At 46.6% G+C, this 19,452-nt stretch overlaps 1 protein-coding gene across 1 annotated transcript; it reads right to left on the reverse strand.

Annotated features, from left to right (window-relative positions):
• Positions 1-17,746: 17,746 nt before the first annotated feature.
• LOC118678579 (Kruppel-like factor 18) lies at positions 17,747-19,135 on the reverse strand. Its single transcript, XM_036354394.1, has 3 exons — positions 18,607-19,135; positions 18,302-18,567; positions 17,747-18,205 (listed from the first exon to the last, which is right to left on the reverse strand). Exons 1-3 carry the CDS (start codon positions 19,133-19,135, stop codon positions 17,747-17,749), a joined length of 1,254 nt encoding a protein of 417 aa, XP_036210287.1.
• Between the last annotated feature and the right edge of the window lie 317 nt (positions 19,136-19,452).

Raw genomic sequence — 19,452 nt, forward strand, 5'->3', positions numbered from 1 at the left:
GTTGAGAACCGCTGATCTAACTTTCCTCTGGGTTTTATACTTTCATCCCATTTTACAGATGAGAAGTTGGGGTTCAGAGAGGTAAAGTGACTTGTCTAAAGGTCTCAGCTAGCAAAGAAAGGACCTGGACTTGCACGTACACTGTCCTCTCTGTGCCATAACGTGCCCAGGTAGGGAGTGGGTGGTCACCACATGTGAGTGGGACTCTTGGAGGCACACTCAGCACAGTGTGGGCACCCCCCGAGGACTACTTGGCTGTAAGAGCAGACGGATATCCAGGTTGTGCCAAGAAATGAGCATGTGGTGTCATATCCACATGCTCCTTGACAAGGAGCTCCCCAGGATGGTAAGGGTGGTTCCTGTATGGCAAAACCTCCTATTCCCAAGCACTTTGACTTGTTTTTTGCAAGCCCTGCTACCAAGAGAGAAAAAAAAAATCAAAAGAAAAACTGGATTGTGTCAAGAAGCGTTAGCAGCTATGACTCAAAGGATACTAGTACATGGGGGGCAGAAGGCCCACTTCTTAGTCACTTAGCAGCTCTTACCACACTTCAATCATTTAGAGAAAGAAAGTGATTTACAAAGTGGGGGGAGGTAAAAGTAAAGGCTCACAACGGAAGGATTTGCTTCACAACAGCAGTTCAGGGCAGCCTGCAAGGAAACTACAGAGGAGGAAGCATTGTTATTCTATTCCAGAGAGGAGGTTTTTGAATGCTGAAGAAGATGGGTGTCAATTTCGGTATATTAAAACATTCAAAACACAGCTCTGTTCTCCACAGAAGTTCCCTCTATTGTAATGGAAATGTACTTTTTCTGGTCTTTAGGGATTACAGCTCTGTAACTGCACCTACTCAAAGGGCGGTGGGGGAGGGTAAGAGGGGGGGGTGCTGCTTCCCTGGAAAGTTCAAGGCATGTTTTTCGGTCCCTAGGGATTTTATTGCTTCTTAACGAAGGTCCTGGAATAGCTCCATTCCTTATATACTGGAATGTTTGATTGGGATGGGACTGTCCAATGGCCGCTTGATCAGTACAAGGCAGAGTGCTAGTTCATCATCCATCCTACCTAGTCCCACCCTTTTTACTACCCCCAGCTCTCACCACCACAAAAGATTCTGCAGGCGCTAGAATTCTGTCACCGAGCTAGATGTGTACATTCTGTCTACTTTGTGATCACCAATTGCAAATCTGTGCTTCCCTTTCAAGGATGCTGTATAGGCCTTGCACAGCTGCCCATCTTAGCACAGATGCCCATGTTTGCACGCCGGGGTTCTTGTCCCAGCATCAAGAAGGGTTCAGGAATCTGGAGAAGGCTGTGCGTAGGTGTTAAATAGGAATCCGGGGACTAATAGAGTCTGGAGACGAGATATAATTTTGAAAGGCATTGGGGGGTCAGAGGAGCTTAGCTAAAGGAGCTAAGCTCTAAGGTCTTAGGTTCTCTCATGTCCCCTGGACCCCATGCTTTTTATTAACACAACTTGTCCTGAGGCGAGGCAGAGATATACAATTCAAAGGGTCAGGGTTTGGTACAGAGTCCATTGTCAGAATGGGGGAATTAGCCTACGGCTGTGCAGGTGTTTGGCCAGTAGGAAGCAATAACATGTAGATTAAGATGCCCTTTAACTGTGGCAGCCACAGTCAGTTTCCTATTCAGTTTTGGGGAAATGCCTTCAGCCATTCCCAACAGGTGACTACCTGTGTGACTCAACCCTGTTGAGTCCCCAAGTCTCATCAACCTTTTGATGAAACTCTTGAAATTATGACTTGCTGGAATTGGTCTCCGGCATTTGCAGGTCCATTCTTGCAGAAAAGCTCGTGCAATCAGCTGCTTGCCCAAAGACAAGCTCCACCCCAGCACCTAACCTCTGACCTCTCAGCCTTCCATGTATTCTCCTCCTTTTCTCCATTCTTTGCCTAATTTGCTTCAACTCCTTCTCTACCCAGACTCTAGCCAAGGACATATGCTGTCCGAACTCAGAGTTTCTAGTGTCTACAGTCAGGAACATTCTTCTGATCTTCTTAGCAAGGCTCCACAATTCTTCCCATTTAAAAATCCTATTAAAAATCCATGATTTATAGCAAAGCTCCCTTAAGCTTTTTTAATGTTTCCAATAACTCCATTCTCACCCTTCAGCGTCAGTCTACCCATCCATCAATGAGCATATTTAATAGACACTTGCTCTGGACTAGACGCTCTGGGCTAATATGAGGGAAAATGTTACTTGTATAATGCTTTTTACAATGCGCAAGGCACTTTCACACTGGTTTTCCTGTATGATCCCCAAAGTCAGAAGGTAAAGAATAATTAATAATCCCACGCTGCAGATTAGAAAACTAAGGCCCAGAGAGGCCAAGCAGCTGCTAGGAAGTGACAACACCAAATGTTCAAACACAGATCTTACTTGAAAGCTTAGTCACTGTGACTTAACCACAAAGCTTTATGTACATGCCCATGCATGCGCCCCTCCCCCAACCCTTCCCCTACACACATGCGCAGAGTCCATCACAGTGGTAATTAGTTGTAAGCATGTTTTCCAACGAGTTGGTCTGTCTTCCTTTAGTCAATAAGGTCCCCACTGACTGGAGCCCAGAGGGGCTCTCTGAGCTTGGTGTTGAAAGAGGGAAGGCGAGTCTAGAAAACCCACAGTGCTTAAGGGCAAAGTTGGGTCAAGCTTTCTACATGCACAGATGCCATCCCATCTCACACCGCGGTGAGAAGTGTTAGGAGCCCCTCACACTGGTGGACTCCCTGGTGCTCCACCCATTTAACAAGTACTCCTGGATTTTGGGACTATTTCCATTCCATCAACACAACCCTAAATGACTCAGCTCTGCATTCTCCATCCCGGTCACGCTCCCACCCTTGGCGCAAACGCAGTGCACGTGCAAAGCCCCCATAGAGGGCTTATAATCATCAAACCGCAAACCCATTTCTCAAGGATCCTTCCCCATTGCTAGAGCCCTGGATTAGTCAGCACAGCTCACCGTGGCTTTTGCATCTCTTCATTTACTACCAAACACAGCTTGTCTCCTGAGAGGACATGTTTTGTTACGTGTAATTAGACGATGTACGCCAGGCTACGTGGGACTTGTTATGTGGGCACAGGAGGATTGCGGAGCCGTCTCCAGGTGGAGAACGGTGACATGTGGTAGGAACAAAGGTATGCTGCGTGTTCATTTGCAAACCTCCACCGGCCGTGGTGTGGGCTCGGTTGGGGAGATGTTAGGGCTGGAGGGGACGCGTGGGCCCAGCTTCTCTGACTAATTGTCTGGGGCCCAGAGGCTCAGAAGGTAATGGCTGAAGCATATGGTCTGGTCTCCACTGCTTTTAAGGGTTTCTGCCTCCTGAGAGCCAGGCCAGCAACAGCCACCACGGACTGAAGGACCTGGCAAGAACTTCAGAGCCGCTCCTTCCTAGGACCCAGGCAGGGGACCAGGACATCTCTAGATAGGGCAGATCTGATTTTAGGGGAGGAAGAGGTGACTGGCTGTTGGAGAATGAGTGTCCCTGAGGGCCTTGAGCTCCAGTCTTGGGCTTTTGATTGAGAAAGGCTGATCACCACCACCACCACCCCTCCCCCCATTCTCAGCATCACCTTGAACCACAAACAAAATGAAAAGACAGCACTGAAGCACCGGCTGGCCTGTTTCAAAAACTCGCCACTAACTTGATTGGAACCTCCACTCCTGGCTCAAATTGTACTAGAAAAAAGCAGTTTCGAGTTCGGGGCAGTCCCTGAAAACATACTACGTGAACTCTTGACCTCAGCTGTCTGTACCTTCCTGTTAATGATGGAGAAGCAGGGCCTCTCAGGATTATGGAGGTCAAGGGTTTCAGGGGGGCAAGAAGCACTCTGGTCAGACAGGAGGAGGGAGACACTGGCCACCAGCCACTAGACCTGGGCAGGAGACCCTAGAGCAGGGGTGGGCAAACTTTTTGACTCGAGGGCCACAGTGGGTTCTTAAACTGGACCGGAGGGCCGGGACAAAAGCATGGATGGAGTGTTTGTGTGAACTAATATAAATTCAAAGTAAACATCATTACATAAAAGGGTACGGTCTTTTTTTTTTTTTTAGTTTTATTCATTTCAAAAGGGGCTGGATCCGGCCCGCGGGCCGTAGTTTGCCCACGGCTGCCCTAGAGGGTGGGCATGCCTGGGTCAGAGGCTCCTGCTTCCTGCTTCATCACTTGTGAGCTGTGTGACCTTGGACAAGTCATTGGTTCTCTGAGCCTCCATCTCTTCAGACATCTGAGGATGGTCACAGCGATAACCTCAGACCAACCAACCTCCCAGGGCCTGGATGGGGACCAAAGGAGATAATGGACGTGAAAGATGTTTGTAAACCATAGTCTGCTGTGCAAAGGAAAGTCCTGCTATCAGTGATAATGAGTCTTCAGGGCCTGTTCTTCCAGCACTGCCGCTCCGGTAGGCCCTTTGTGAAGGATCGGCACCCAGGAGGACTAGCGTGTGCTGTCACTCACCAGGGGACATCTCAGGGGACCGCAGGCAGAGGAGCCGGAGGAGCGGCACTGCGGCGTCCTGTTCCTCAGGTTTGACACAGCCTAATTGTCTTGACATAGGATGAAATTTGTTCCCTCGTGGGTCAGAAGAAAGCCCAATCCTAATGCTTTTCATCTAATTTCAATTACAGTCATTAAAACCCTTACTCCTGAGTCAAGCCTTTCCAAAAAGCCATCGATGACAGCCCATTACAGATGAGTTATTTATAGCGGCGCATGTTAATTTCACAGTCCCACAGACGATGATTCATGGCGGGGCATTAGTGAGAGACATCATTCACTGGGCTGAGTGATCCCTGACATAACAAGCGCTGCTCTGGATCTCCTCGGGGACGACTCAAGGCCTCAGACTTCGAGGCCAGACCCTGGACACAGCAGGAAAACCAGAGCATCCTGGCCGTGGCCCATTCCATCCAAGACCTCTGTCCACGTGGGGAAGAATGGAACAGTTGCTTTAGGACTGACATCTATAGGATCTCTGACTGAGATGACATTTGGTCTGGCCCAGAGCTTCAGCTTTTCTTTCTCAAGTTTACAGCTACTAGTATGGGTGGTCAGTAGACCTCATATTCTTAGCGGCTATTCAATAACTCTAAGGTAGCAATTTTCAACCGGGGTACACGGAATTGTTTAAAACATGCGATACCTGACTACTTAGTCAGGGGCACTGACCTCCTTCCCTTAGATTGTCAAATAAAAAAATGACAACAGTCAAAACGACAATAGCCATCTGGTGCGCATGCCCTGTCTTGAATCGTAAATATATAGGTCATATAATAGAGCTGCATCTTATTGGTCAGGTTGCATAATAAGTTTGCTCCTGATTGGTTAATTCTTGGTACTGGAATTCCTTATATACAAGTATAGGCCCTGGATTTTTTTTTAAAGCCACTTTGGAGCAAAAAGAGTAGGTAATTACTATTATTATTTTTGTAAATCAATCAAAATTATACCTATTTTTTTGTCAGATAGGCAAAAAAATATATTTTTGGGTGTGCTGAGGAATTTTAGCCTTTAGTTTATGTGCACCCTGAGATGAAAAAGGCTGGAAATCGCTGCTCTAAGGAAATATCTGATACTCACCCGGAGTTGATGAGAAAGGATGGCTCTGGGGCCATCGAAAACCCAGCCTCCTTTTATCCAAACTACTTCAACCTCAGGCTCCTAAGTGCCACTTTGACCAATCGATATTGGGCTTCTTGATTCTTGGTCTATTTGTAGCTGAATTTCTCCCCCTTGATTAAAAATTCACCAAGAGGCAGCCTGATGTGACATTTATGAGTTCCTGGAAGTCCATAAATGTTGAATGTTAGGAATTAGCACCGAGTTGTGTAGACAGTAAAAAGCAGGGAGCAAGCAAGAGGGCTAACATTCAACACTCCTATATTTTTGTTATCTATCTGTCGCACCTCATGGCAAAGCAGAACTAAAACTTCATACAAAGCACCTCGGGCTTGGCATAACCTTTATACCAATCCCTCCCCCTAAATTAAGTTCCCTTCTGCTGGTCCTAGGTGGCTCAGTGGTTGAGCATCGACCTATGAACCAGGAGGTCATGGTTCGATTCCCGGTCAGGGCACATGCCCGAGTTGCAGGAGGCAGTCAATCAGTGATTCTCTCTCATCATTGATATTTCTATCTCTCTCTCCCTCTCTGAAATCAATAAATATATATATTTTTAGTAAAAATAAACAAATTAACTTTTCTTCCAAATGAAGTTGAGTTGGGCTCAGTGAAACCAATTATCCTATTCCCTTCAGCTTTATAACACTTTACAGTGAGTTGCTTCTCCAAGTTTCCTGCTCTATTTTAATACAGACCATAATAACAAATATTGAAATTGATTATTTTTGCTTCTTCTTCCTATAAACATAGCCTTGCAATCATTAAAAGACAAGGTCAGTGAAAAACCAATTTGTGACCTCATTATTTTGGACTTTTCAACCACAGGGCTGTTGCACATTCTCCCCATCATTATTTCTTTCAAATTATTTCCTACCCACATCCCAGCTCTTTCTGAGCCTCTGTCCAATCTTCAGACTTTCTGTAATGTGCTCTCGGTAGACCCTTCTGGGCCATTGATCACGGTTCTGGGAGCTTTGCACACTTCCTGGGAGGCCTGTTAATTCTCGGCTGGAGTCAGTGAAGGGACAGAGAAGGTTAAATGACGAAAGCGCTCATCAAGGAGCCTGAGTGCCATCCTGCTCCTTTTACTGCACGGTCTTCCAGACAGCAGTGTGTAGATGGAATTTCAATTCACTCAGGTTGCGGCCACATTTTACAAAATACATGAGACTCTCTCCTTGACTCTCAAACGGGGAAACCTACAGTGCACTCTGCCGTGCGTGGATGAAGAAAAGCGGACGGTGCAGTGGAAAGAGGACCAAATCGAGAGCCAAGTTGTTGGCGTTGACCCTGAGCTTGACCCTGTGCCAGTTTCGAGACCTTGCTCTTTAAGCTCTCTGTGCCTCAGTGTTGTCCTCTGTGAAGTGGGAGTCATGATGGTTCCTGTCTCAGAGGGTTGTTATGAGAGAGAAAGTGGGCCAATAGTTGAAGGCATTGCCAATCATTCAGTAAATGCTTTGTAAGTGTTTGTTCAATGAGACTTTTTAATATAAGGAATATTTGTGACTAACCCACGATCCCCTGTAAGATACAGTACTAAGCAATGTGAGAAGGTAGGAAATTAACAAAATATGTCTGCCTTTGAATATGTCCGTTCTAGAGAGACATGGAAGTATACTCAACTAACTGCGAGTAGGACTAGCACGGGCTACGTGCAGGTCTACTCACACAAATGCAGTGGACAGAGGAGGGAGGGACCCTTTCACTGGGAGGGAGCTATGAAGGTTACACCAAGGAGATGACATATTTTTTGAATTGTTTCTTAAAGGCTGAGTAGTATTTCCAAGGGCAGATATGCAGGGTTGTTGCCAGAAAGCTAGCCCAATGCAAGCACCAAGCCAAATGGCCCACCTCCACGTTCCTCGATCTGGCATCTGCTTTCCCTCTGCACCTCACCTCCCGTGTCTACTCGCCTTTCTTCCTCTCCTTCTTCCCTTTCCTCTACTTGCACATTTCGACCACTGGCCTCCCTTTTCCTCCAATTACTTTCTTCTGATTTTACCTTCCTTTTCATCTCAAATGTAACGCGAGCAATCTTTAAATAAGTCAAAGCATGGAGAAGGGCATAAGAGGAAAAGCAAAATCTTCTCCCTTCACCTCTTCTCCCTGGCGGTAACAGCGGTGTGGTGGTTATGAAACATGGCCACAAACTCTCGACACTATCCCCTCCCCCACCTTGAATCCGAGTAGGCTTGTAACTACTTCTACCCATCGCGAAGTACAGAAGGGACAATGTTCTTCCTCCAAGACTGGGCGTGGAAGACCATGCAGCCTATACCCGGCTCAGCCAACACTCTCTCTGGGAGCCCTGAGCTGCCATCGGAGAGACCCAGCTTCTCAGAGATGGCCTCGCAGGGGACACCTCAGTCCAGTACTCTGGGCAATGGTCTCAGCGGGTCCAGCCTTTCAGCTGTCCCCATCCTTCCACAGCTCCGCTCCTAGTTAGTGTATTCCACTGCACAAATATGCCACCATTAATGAGCCACCCTCCTAATGGCCGTTATTGTAGTCGCTTCTAGAGTTTAGGCATTACCAAAACCCAGCAACGGAGATTCTTACTCATACATCTTTGTGCACTGTGTGATATGTCTGCGGGATAAACTCCTAGAAATGACATTGCTGGACCAAAGTATATGATTTTTTAAAAATAATTTTTATAGCCCAGTAGGTGTGGCTCAGCCATTGAGCCTTGACCCAGGAACCAAGAGACTGTTGGTTTGATTCCGGGTCAGGACCCATACATACCCTGGTTGTGGGCTTGATCCCCAGTAGGGGGCGTGCAGGAGGCAGCTCATCAGTGATGTTCCTCTCTCTCACTGATGTTTCTATCTCTATCCCTCTCCTTCCTCTCTCTAAAAATCAATAAGAACATATTTAAAATAATAATAATAATTTTCATAGATATTACCCATTGCCTTCAAACAGGCTAATTGGCTTTGCCTGATGGTGTATAAGAGTGAGTGTTTCCCTGTCACTGCACCAACACTGAGTATTATCAAGCTTTTCCATCTTCACCGTGCAGATGTCTCCGCCTTCATTAAAACAACAACAACCCATGCCCGGCTATATTCAGTATAAGGGAGCCATCCTGAATATGACCTAAGAGGATGTGCAAGGGCAAGGTATTAATAACTCAGGAAGATGAGAACTAATTTAACATAAAGGTGAGGCACAGAACCTCACAGACTCGCAGAGCAAAGGTGTCAAGACATAATGGAATTCAGCTCGATGACATTCTGCTAATGGCGGGTGTTATCTGAAGTTCAGAGTGACCCATTTAAAAGGAGGAGAGGGTTGGGGGCTGAGGGTGGGAGCAAAAAGGAAGTCCTCTCAGTTAATCAAAGGGCTCACTAGGGAGCTGGCTATAAATAGAACATTTAAACATGATTGATTTCAACCTGGATGGTTCTGGGATACAGTCAAGAATAGTGCTTCCTGTCCTGGCCGGTGTGGCTCAGTTGATTGAGCTTCATCCCGTGCACTGAAAGGTCACCGGTTTGATTCCTGGTCAGGGCACATGCCCAGGTTGTGGGTTTGATCCCTAGGGGGCGTTCAGGAGGCGGCAGATCAATGTTTCTCTCTAATCCAGCGATTCTCAACCTGTGGGTCGATACCCCTTTGGGAGTCAAACGACCCTTTCACAGTGGTCACCTAAGACCATCAGAAAACACATATATAATTACATATTGTTTTTGTGATTAATCACTATGCTTTAATTATGTTCAATTTGTAACAATGAAATTGGGGGTCACCACAACATGAGGAACTGTATTAAAGGGTCGCGGCATTAGGAAGGTTGAGAAACACAGCGAAGTTTCTCTCTCTAAAATCAATAAAGACATATTTTTTAAAAAATAGTGGTTCCCACACCTAGCTGCCTAGCCATATTCCCCTGGACTCTTCTTTAAGAAAAATATAGATATTTCATCTTCCTCACCATCATCCCCAAGCACAGGGACATTCACTGTAGACTCTGATTCAGTAGATCTGCCTTTTTAAACAACATTTCTGAGGCAGAGCAAGGTTAAAAAAAAAAATTTCTGGGGCAGAGGTTCTCAAACGTAAATATGCATCAGAATCACCCCAGGGACTTATTAAAACACAGATTGCTAGCGCGCCAACCCCCACACACACACACACAACACACACACACACACACACACACACACACACACACACACACACACAACAGCTAATCTGGAGAGGGCCTTGAAATCTGTGTATCTGACAAGCTCCCAGGTCAGTGATGGCGAACCTTTTGAGCTCGGCGTGTCAGCATTTTGAAAAACCCTAACTTAACTCTGGTGCCGTGTCGCATATAGAAATTTGTTGATATTTGCAACCATAGTAAAACAAAGACTTATATTTTTGATATTTATTTTACATATTTAAATGCCATTTAACAAAGAAAAATCAACCCAAAAAATGAGTTCGCGTGTCACCTCTGACACGCGTGGCATAGGTTCGCCATCACTGTGGGTGATGCTGACGGGGAGCCACAGCTCGGGAGGCACTGCCCACAGAAGCGCCAGCACAGCAGGACCTGGGAGCTCACTGGACAGGCATAATCATAGCCCCACTCAGACCTGATGAGTCAGACCCACATTTAACAGATTCCCCGGTGATCTGTGTGCACATTCTAGTTTGGGAAGTGCTGCACAGGGGCTCCACCAGAAAAGGCAATCACGGACATCCTTGAAGGTTCACCAAGGCTCTGAGTAAACCCATACAGCTGTGCTTTCCAAACTTGTCTGCATCCTGGAGTCACCTAGGGAGCTTGTCGCCAATTCCTGGTATAACCCCAACATATTGTGATTTCATTGGTCTAGGGCAGCCGTGGGCAAACTACGGCCCGCGGGCCGGATCCGGCTCGTTTGAAATGAATAAAACTAAAAAAAAAAAAAAGACCGTACCCTTTTATGTAATGATGTTTACTTTGAATTTATATTAGTTCACACAAACACTCCATCCATGCTTTTGTTCCGGCCCTCCGGTCCAGTTTAAGAACCTATTGTGGCCCTCGAGTCAAAAAGTTTGCCCATCCCTGGTCTAGGGTATGTCCTGGTTTTTAAACTTTTAAAAAAGACTCTAATATACCAACAAGTTTGGGAATCACTGCTGTAGGCTAGTATATGAATTAATTGCAGGGACTGAGAAGAGAGAGAAACTACTATTCTGAAGGATTAAAGAACTGGCTTTCAATGGATTGTTCATTAACCTGTGCATGCATTCATTTGCTCATGCGTGCGTGTATGCACATATTCAACAAATAATTACTGAGAACAGACTTTGTGCTAGGGCTCTGCTGTGTCCTTCCAATTCAAAGAAGAAAGACATAGCCCCTGCCCTCAGAGGGTAGAGGAGGCGATGTAAACAGACAACTGAAGTAGAGCGTGACAGCGCTGTGGCCGAGTGTGGCAGACAGGAGAGTGGCACGTGACACAGCCCTAAGTCTCAGGTACAATTAGCTCCTCAGAATCAGGAAACCAGGTAGCAGTTCTGATGGGAAGAGCGTGCTGTATTCACTCATTCAACACATATTTAGGGAGCACCCATCATGGAGTTAGTAACTGATTGAACTGCAAATGAATCAGTAGACTCAGTCAACTCAAACGTGCATGCTCCTCTCGGAACTTCTGGATTTCCTAGTAAGGGAGCTATTTCTTGTCTTCACCGGCTTGCCATCCATTCTTCCCTCTGGTACCGGTACTCAGGACCTCCTTGGGGAAACAGCTTTGTCCATTGTCAGCCCATGCGGTCTGGGGAATCTCCCCTACCGTCCTCAGAACATCAGATGGGCAGAGCTCCGATTTTACCCTTGGACTTAAACCAGCCGTGTATGTTGACATGGAGCTGTTGGCTGCCGCCTCATGACCGATGGATAGAAGCAAAGATTAGGCCAATCTGGGAAAGAGCCAGGAAGTAAGATGGGTCTGCAGACACTTTGCCTGGACAAAGCCATGCCTCCATTCCTGCTCAGACACTAATCAATTCCCTTTAGGGCCTAATTCAGTTTGGGTTAGCTTTTCTATTATTTGCAACCCTGCGTGTCCTCACTGCTACACCCAAATGGATTTTTCTAGGAGTACTTCCTTTTGTGATTAAAATGAATAATTAAACCCATTAACACCTGTTCAGGAACTGCTCTGTTTCCTGTTGTGTGAGACTGTGTTTGTTAGAGAGTCTATGCTGTCGTTAGGCATAGCAATGGAATTCTGTGAAGTCGGTCAGGCCATGAGCTCAAGAAAAGTATTGAAATGATGCTGCACCCCGTGAGCTGCCAGCTGGAGGCTCAAGGAGCAGGTGGAGAGAAGCGGTCCAGGCTGTTCCACTCGTCTCCCAGCAAGTGCCAAGAGACCCTCTAGGTTTGCAAGATTGGTTTGGGAGTTTGCACATTCTCGCCAGTATCGCTGTGTTATTGGGAATTAAAAATAAAGAGGCGCCAACAAGATATTGCAAAGGCTGTAAGGTGAGCTGAAGGAGGATTTTAAGATGAATTCTATCTCTCTCATCAAACAGTGTTGGTCCTCCAAGTGTCCTGTCGTTTCAAACATCCTAAAATTTTTGTCCAAATTATCATCATCCCTAGCCTGAACTAGTGCAACAACCTCAAAACGGTTCTTCATACATTGAACAGATAGCATTTCCCCCTCCAGGCACACCCTCAGCCTATGCCCTCTCTTATGCCAGATGATCCATCATGTGCCTTCTTAGAAACCTTCACACTTGTTCCATCACCTACAGAAGAAGGTACAAGATTTCTGCCTAGATACACTTTATCTCTATCTACATATCAAGCTTCTATATCTAGTATAACTGCATCTAGTTCCCAGCGAGACAGCCTAGCCGCTAGGCCATTGCAAGTATTTGTGCCTGTGCATGCTGCATTCTTTCTGTCTTAAAGCCTATGCGGAAAACTCCTCTTCATCCTCTAAAACCGAATTCAAATGACCCCTTCTTTAGGGAGCCCTTCCTAGAATCCTCCCACCTTTAACGCCAACTCCATCCTCTTCTTACTCTATGTGTAATTCCTACTTGCTTCTATTCCCTAACATTCTGTTATCGTGTTGGCCCTTCTGTCTAATTGTGAACCCCTTGAACATACAGCCAGTTTCTTATTAATTTTCCTATCTCTAATACCAAGTACAGCGCCCGACATATAGTAAGGGCTCAATAAGTATTCAATGGATTGAACTGATTGCCTTAGTTTCTAAGTCGGTGCTGAGGGTGATTGAGAAAGAAGCACGCCGATAATCAGGGATAAGATCAGAATTAAATTAAGATGTGGCCGATAATAGCTAAGCATTAGTGAGAATGCTTACCCATGTGTTACTGTCTTCCAAAAAATTATCTAATTTAATAAGTAAGCCTTCACATCTTTAGCTTTTCCACGAAAAGTAATATATTGTTGGTACTGTTCTCATTAGCCTGGTTATGAATAACTGGGAAGGAACAAAGCGAAGGTAAAATATCGCAGGCATGCTATTTGTGCAATTTATCACCCTCCAGGGGGCCCCGGTCTATTCCCCACAGATTGATGGAGGAAGGGACCGGACAGAAGAATAGACGCATGCCCAGTAAAGTCTAGCTGAACAGGGAAGGTGTTCCCTGTCAGTCACACCTGGGACCAGGTCATTGACCAGAATGGGCATGGCCACTACAAGTATAGGAAGATTCGAGATATTTAATGTCCTAACCAAGGAGTTTGCTCTCTTGCCCTCCTGTGCTCCTGGTTCCTCAGGGGCCCTCACCCTCCTGCTCTCCTGCATTTACCCACATGGCTCAGGGCATGGGGACCCCACAGAGTGGACCCATGGACTGCAACCAGCCTGATGCTGCACGGGACCCCGCTCCACCATGGAACGGAAACTTCGGACGCTGGCTCTGCTTCTAGCGCTGCTGGCTCCCCAGCTGCACATCATTCAGGGCTGAATGCAGGGAAATGGGACGTTGGAGTCCCAGAGATGTGATTCCATGCAAATAAAAAGCGCTCATCCTCCCGTGCGAGTCTCAGAAAATTCTTTTTTCTCCAGATATCGTAAGGACCCCGCCCCCAAGCACTCGGTGGGGAAAGGGATCCCCCACTTTCACCGATCACATTGTGACTAATATTTGAGGAACATACTTGTCAGGTGTGTAGGTTTGCATTGAAGTCTCCATAGACATCGCAAACACATATACATACTTATACCCAAACACCTTCTAGTTCATTCGGGGAGAAAATGGGATTCTGATGGCCTACCTTGAATCAAGTAAAAATGCCTTAGAGAAAAGGAAATTCTTTAAACAAGAAAGAAAGAAAGAAATAGAAAGGCACTTTCTAATGAGGCAGAACTAAAATGAGCTAGTTGAGACAATCCAGGCTGAATCCTGAAGGGTAGAGTAAGCAAAGGGAGGGAGCAAATCCTGGTCACCGGACCGCTTCCCAACTCAGGTGCCCAGTTCCTGAACAGCGATACCCAACCAACCGGCCAGCGCCAGGGACACAAGTCGGCGGGCCCCTCAGTGTTTCCGGGGTGCACATTTGCCCTTCTTGGCTAAGCCCCGCTGAATCTGGGCTGTGTTTATTTCTAGTAATGATGAGAGTTCCTGAATCACTTCAAGCCAGCTGCGGGAAAAGAAGAACTCATCAAGCAGGAGGGAGCCGGAGATTGCCTTATCAAATTGGCAAGGACTTTCATTGTTTTTTTTTTGTTTATGTTTTTGTTTTTTGCTGGAGCTCTTCAATTCAAGGCTAGTTCTCACGGTCCAGGAGCCCTGTTTGTTACTCACTGACACTCTGCAGAAAAGATAGGGTGCTGGGGCAATTTTGCCCCATTGTACCTCTTTGGTTAGCATCACAATCTCCTCATTAACCTGTTAAGACTAGCCTCTTCAGGGGTGGGCAAACTTTTTGACTGGAGGGCCACAATGGGTTCTTAAACTGGACGGGAGGGCCAGGAGGGCCGGAACAAAAGCATGGATGGAGTGTTTGTGTGAACTAATATAAATTCAAAGTAAACATCATTACATAAAAGGGTACGGTCTTTTTTTTTTTAGTTTTATTCATTTTTCCTCGATCAGGCCTGCGATCCGGCCTACGGGCCGTAGTTTGCCCACGACTGCCTAGCTGCAGTGAGGGTGGCTTCCTCCAAGCCCAGGCAACCATCATATTCATAAATACAACAGGTTGCTTTTTTAAAAAAAAAGGTCCAGCCATCAAGAGACAAATGTAACCATCTGGAATTTCTGGGTTCTCCACCAATCTAATTACAATGGCATGTAAGGACATGTGTCTGAACCGCCAATCAAGCCGATAGGATATACATCCTATTTACACAGAAGTTTAGCCCCTTGGAAAAGAGGCAGCAATTGGTGATAAAAAACAAGTGAGATCCGGTGTCTCCACCAAGTAAAGTAGCTTAGTTTTACTTGGCGACTATCATACACCTGATCTTATTGTTTTCCTTTAAAAATCTTACATTTTTAATGAAAAGACACATCATGAATGCGCGGCTTGATCAATTTCCTCCTACGGAAGACACACATTCCTGCACCCATCACAGAACACGGCCTGCACCCCTCAAGTCCACCTCTGACTCCTCCCAGGAACTCGCCTCTTTCCTCCCAAGAGGAACCAGGGTGCCAGCTTCCATCTGCAGAGCTTGGTTTTGCCTGCTCGTGTCCGTGATATAAATGGAATCATCATAGGGAAGGTATTTGCTAAATGTCTGTCTGCTTTCCTCACCACAATTTGTGAGATTCACACAGAGTGCTGGGTTGTTTTCTGATTGCTGGGTCGTATTGTTACAGAATTTACCAGGCGACGGAAGAACACACAGAGGTACTTGGAGGCACAGGAAAAACCCATTTATTTTCAGATGTCTTGCATGTACCAGTGCAGTGGCTCAGGGGAGACTGTTTCTCTCCAAATCCTGAGCAAGTCAATATGGAAGAAGCTTTCCCTTTATACCCTTTGGTTTCTTTGTCCCCCAAATATGGGATGGGACTTCCAGATCTTTCGTGGGCTCCAGGTGTTGGGACGGGGGGAGGGGGGGGGTGGCTGTGAGACCACACCTAAAGGCCTGGCCTGGCACCAGTACTGATAACCCCCTCCGGCGGTTGTTCATGGTTTATGGCCTCTGTAAAATGGGAGTAGTACTTAGGTAAACAGGTCTTGAAAGATCAGATTGTGGAGAAAGGGGCAGTGACTTAATTATAGGCTACCAAGAATGTGCATTAGGTTACTGGCACAGATTCAGATTGCTAGCCCCTTAAAAATGTCTCATTTTCCCCATCAGTATAAATGTGTGGCTATATTTATATACATACACACCACAGTTTGCTGATCGAAATGAGTGGTTTCCTGTTGGGGGCTGCCATTAGCATTCTAGTACCTGCCTTTTGGTGAAATATGTTCACAGGTTCTCAAGTGCATGCGTAGAGTTGTAATGGTGAATCATGTGTTACACACATGTTCAGCTTTTGTAGATACTGCCACAGTTTTCCAAAATTGCCCTAGCAATTCGATATCCCACCAGCATGCCAATGCTAGCTGCCCCAATGAATGCTTCTCACATGAGCTGGACTGGGCAGTATGTTACTTAATCTTCCCAGCAGCCCCCTATTCAGATGAGGAAACCTAGGTTAAGAGAATTGACGAGACAATACAAAGTAGCAGCTCTTCAACCCAGTCCTTGTCCCCTGAGAGCTGAAGCTCTCATTCTCTACTAGAGGCCCAATGCACAAAAATTCATGCAAGAGTAGGCCTTCCTTCCCCCAGCTGCCAGCACCAGCTTCTCTCCAGCAACTGGGACCCTGGCTGACTTCCCTCCTGTCACAGCTTTGTCAGGAAGGATGTCTGGAATAATGTTCCGAAGACATCCTGCCTAATTAGCATATTACCCTTTTATTATTAGAGATGCTTATTGCTGGGGGAAGTGAAGCTCTTATGGAGTCCCCAGAAAAGGCATTTTCAGGGACCCACAAGGGAGGAAGGATGCTGCATGGCTACTACTGGCCAGTGGTTGTGAGTGGAAGCCATACATCTCTTCTGAGATGGAAAATCCCACTGCTGATGCAAGCCTCCCCACAGCTCTCTCACCTCTGTCTGCTTTGCCAGCCTGAGTCCTAGAGTGAGGAGACACGGAGGAGAGCTCGCAGTGGGCCTACTGCGGGCAAATAACATAAACAGGAAGGGAAAATATTGAAGTCATGAGCCACTAAGATTTGGCAGGTGGGAGGACTTGTTACCTAGCATAACTGCACCCATTCTAACCACTACAAGAAGAATGTTTAGCTTTGTAAATGTAGGCATAACCTATATTTATCAACTCCCCAATTTTATCTGTTGGCTGATCCTGAGCCCTGGACTCCAGACCCATGTATCCTACTGTTTTCTCTAAGTCTTCTCAGAAAATTAATCTACAACTCAAACTGTGCAAATGAAATTTCTGATTTCCCCTCACCCCAAACTTGGGCCACCCATAATTTTCCATACCTCAATTAATAGCAGCAACTGAGTCCCATGGCTCAGGCTTACAGCCAGGGAAATTTTATTGTCTCTTCTCTTTCTCTCATACCCCACATTGAATCCATCAGCAAATCATGCATGCTGACTTTACTTTGATATATTCTTTAATTTTTTTGAATAAATGAAATGCTTCTGATTCTATTGAAATGCATACATGTGTTTCTTCGATGCTTTAAAATTTTTTTATTTGATCTTTAGAGAGAGAGGAATAGAGAGAGGCATCTTTTTAAAATATATTTTTATTGATTTCAGCAAGAAAGGGAGAGGCAGAGAGGGCTGGAAACATCAATGATAAGAGAGGATCATTGATTGGCTGCCTCCTGAACACACCCCACTGGGATAGAACCCTGAACCCGGGCATGTGCCCTGACTGGGAATCAAACTAGTGACCTCTTGGTTCATGGATTGACAATCAACCACTGGGCCACACCAGCTGGGCTATTTCTTCTATGTTTTAGAAAATAAAAACCTTAAAATTTTGCAAGAAATATGAGGCACCTGCAGTGTGGTGGCACAAAGCGAGGTGCTAAGCAAACAAAGGCTTAGGGAGAATCCTGTTTCCTCATGGGCTGATGGATTCAGGTTCGTAGTCACTGGTGGACTTTCTGGTGCTGCTTCAAGTGATCATTTCGTGCAAAACGCCTGCCGCACAGAGCACACGGGTAGGGTCGCTCCCCAGTGTGCTTTCTGTTGTGTCTCTTGAGCTCATCTGAACGGGTGAATTCCCATGTGCATCCGTTCGCATTGCATTTGTAGGGCCTCTCTCCTGTGTGTCTGCGAGTATGGATTTTGAGAGAGCAATAATTTGAATATGATTCCTTACAGTCCTGGTATGTGCAACGGTAGGGCTTTAAACAGTCACGATTCTTCGGGAACCGACGTCTCTTGGTTTTGAGTTCTGACTTCTGCTCTCCTAGGGATTGTCCTTGGGTCAAATGGGAACTTAAACAGTCCTGGAATCCTAGGTATGGCAATGATGGCGATTGACATGGCATCATATGGCTTCCAGAGAGAGTGTGGTCATCAGTGTAGGCTCTCATCTGGTCCCCCTTAAGCATCCCCATCGGACCCCCATAGAGAGTCTTGTCACTGCCATATGTTATCACCTGGCCCCCAGTGACGGTGTGGTTGCCAATGAAGGTCACTGGATAGTCCCGTTTAAGAGCTGTCATCTCGCTTCCATAACGGGTCTGGTCCCCACTAAAGGTCATCTGGCCTCCATAGTGGGTCTGGTCCCTACTGAAGGTCATCTGGCCTCCATAGTGGGTCTGATCCCCACCAAAAGTCATGTGGCTTCCATAATGGTTCTGGTCCCAACCAAAAGTCATCTGGCTTCCATAACGGGTCTGTTTCCCACCAAAAGTCATGTGGCCTCCAAAACGGGTCTGTTCCCCAACAAAGGTCATCTGGCCTCCATCACGGGTCTGGTCCAAACCAAAGGTCATCTGGCCTCCATCGACAGTCTGTTCATCACTGAGGGTCTTCATCTGGCTGCCTTCTTTGGAGATTGTCATGTTGTTTGCAGTGATGGTTGTCCTGTGGCAATCAGTGAACAATGTCTTTGGGTTGTCAGTACCACCTATCATCCAGGAGGTTGCTGTGGGTTTTCCCTGATCAAAGGAGGTCGCCATCTGGTCCACAGAGACAGTCTCATTTAGTTCTCCAAGGGGCTTATCGAAGGCATTAACAGGGAGAGTTATTGAGTTCTGGTCAAGGACTGTCCCAGGGATATTAGAACATGCAGAAACTGTCATTGTGGGCGTCAAAGGAGCCATCACCTGGTTCTGAATGGACTCATGCTGGCTCTCGTCACCGCGGGCAGTCACAGGCATGCAGATCTGGGGCTCTGGTGCAGCTGGAGCTGTTGGCGCAAGTGTCTCACAGAATTCCCGGAGGAACTCGGCAATTTCCGCAGATAAAGGGCGAGTATCTTGGCAGTTGCCGGATAATTGAACTAGATCTTCAGCTTTGGGATCCATCAGTTCATCGGGCGCGGTCAGGAGCCACTGTGTCTGGAGGTAATGAGGTCGGCTGACACGTAGTTGCTCCGTGCAGGGCCTGGCACTTATGGCGCTGCAGGCAGATGCTGTTGGGCATTTATGGAGCAGCAGCCAGGTGCGCTGAGTGCCTATTGGCGCCTTCGCTTGCCACGCCCTCTGGGGCGGAGCCTAGGGCTTAGGCTGTAATCCGCTCTCGGGACATGGATGAATGATGGCCTGAGGTCGCTGTCACAGTCCTTCCCCGTGTTCCCACCGTCAGGGGAAGCATTGGACAGGGATTAGCCCACCTCTTCCTC

This window comes from Myotis myotis, unplaced genomic scaffold (genome assembly GCF_014108235.1).
Source record: "Myotis myotis isolate mMyoMyo1 unplaced genomic scaffold, mMyoMyo1.p scaffold_m19_p_20, whole genome shotgun sequence".
In the NCBI taxonomy this organism is placed as follows: domain Eukaryota; kingdom Metazoa; phylum Chordata; class Mammalia; order Chiroptera; family Vespertilionidae; genus Myotis; species Myotis myotis.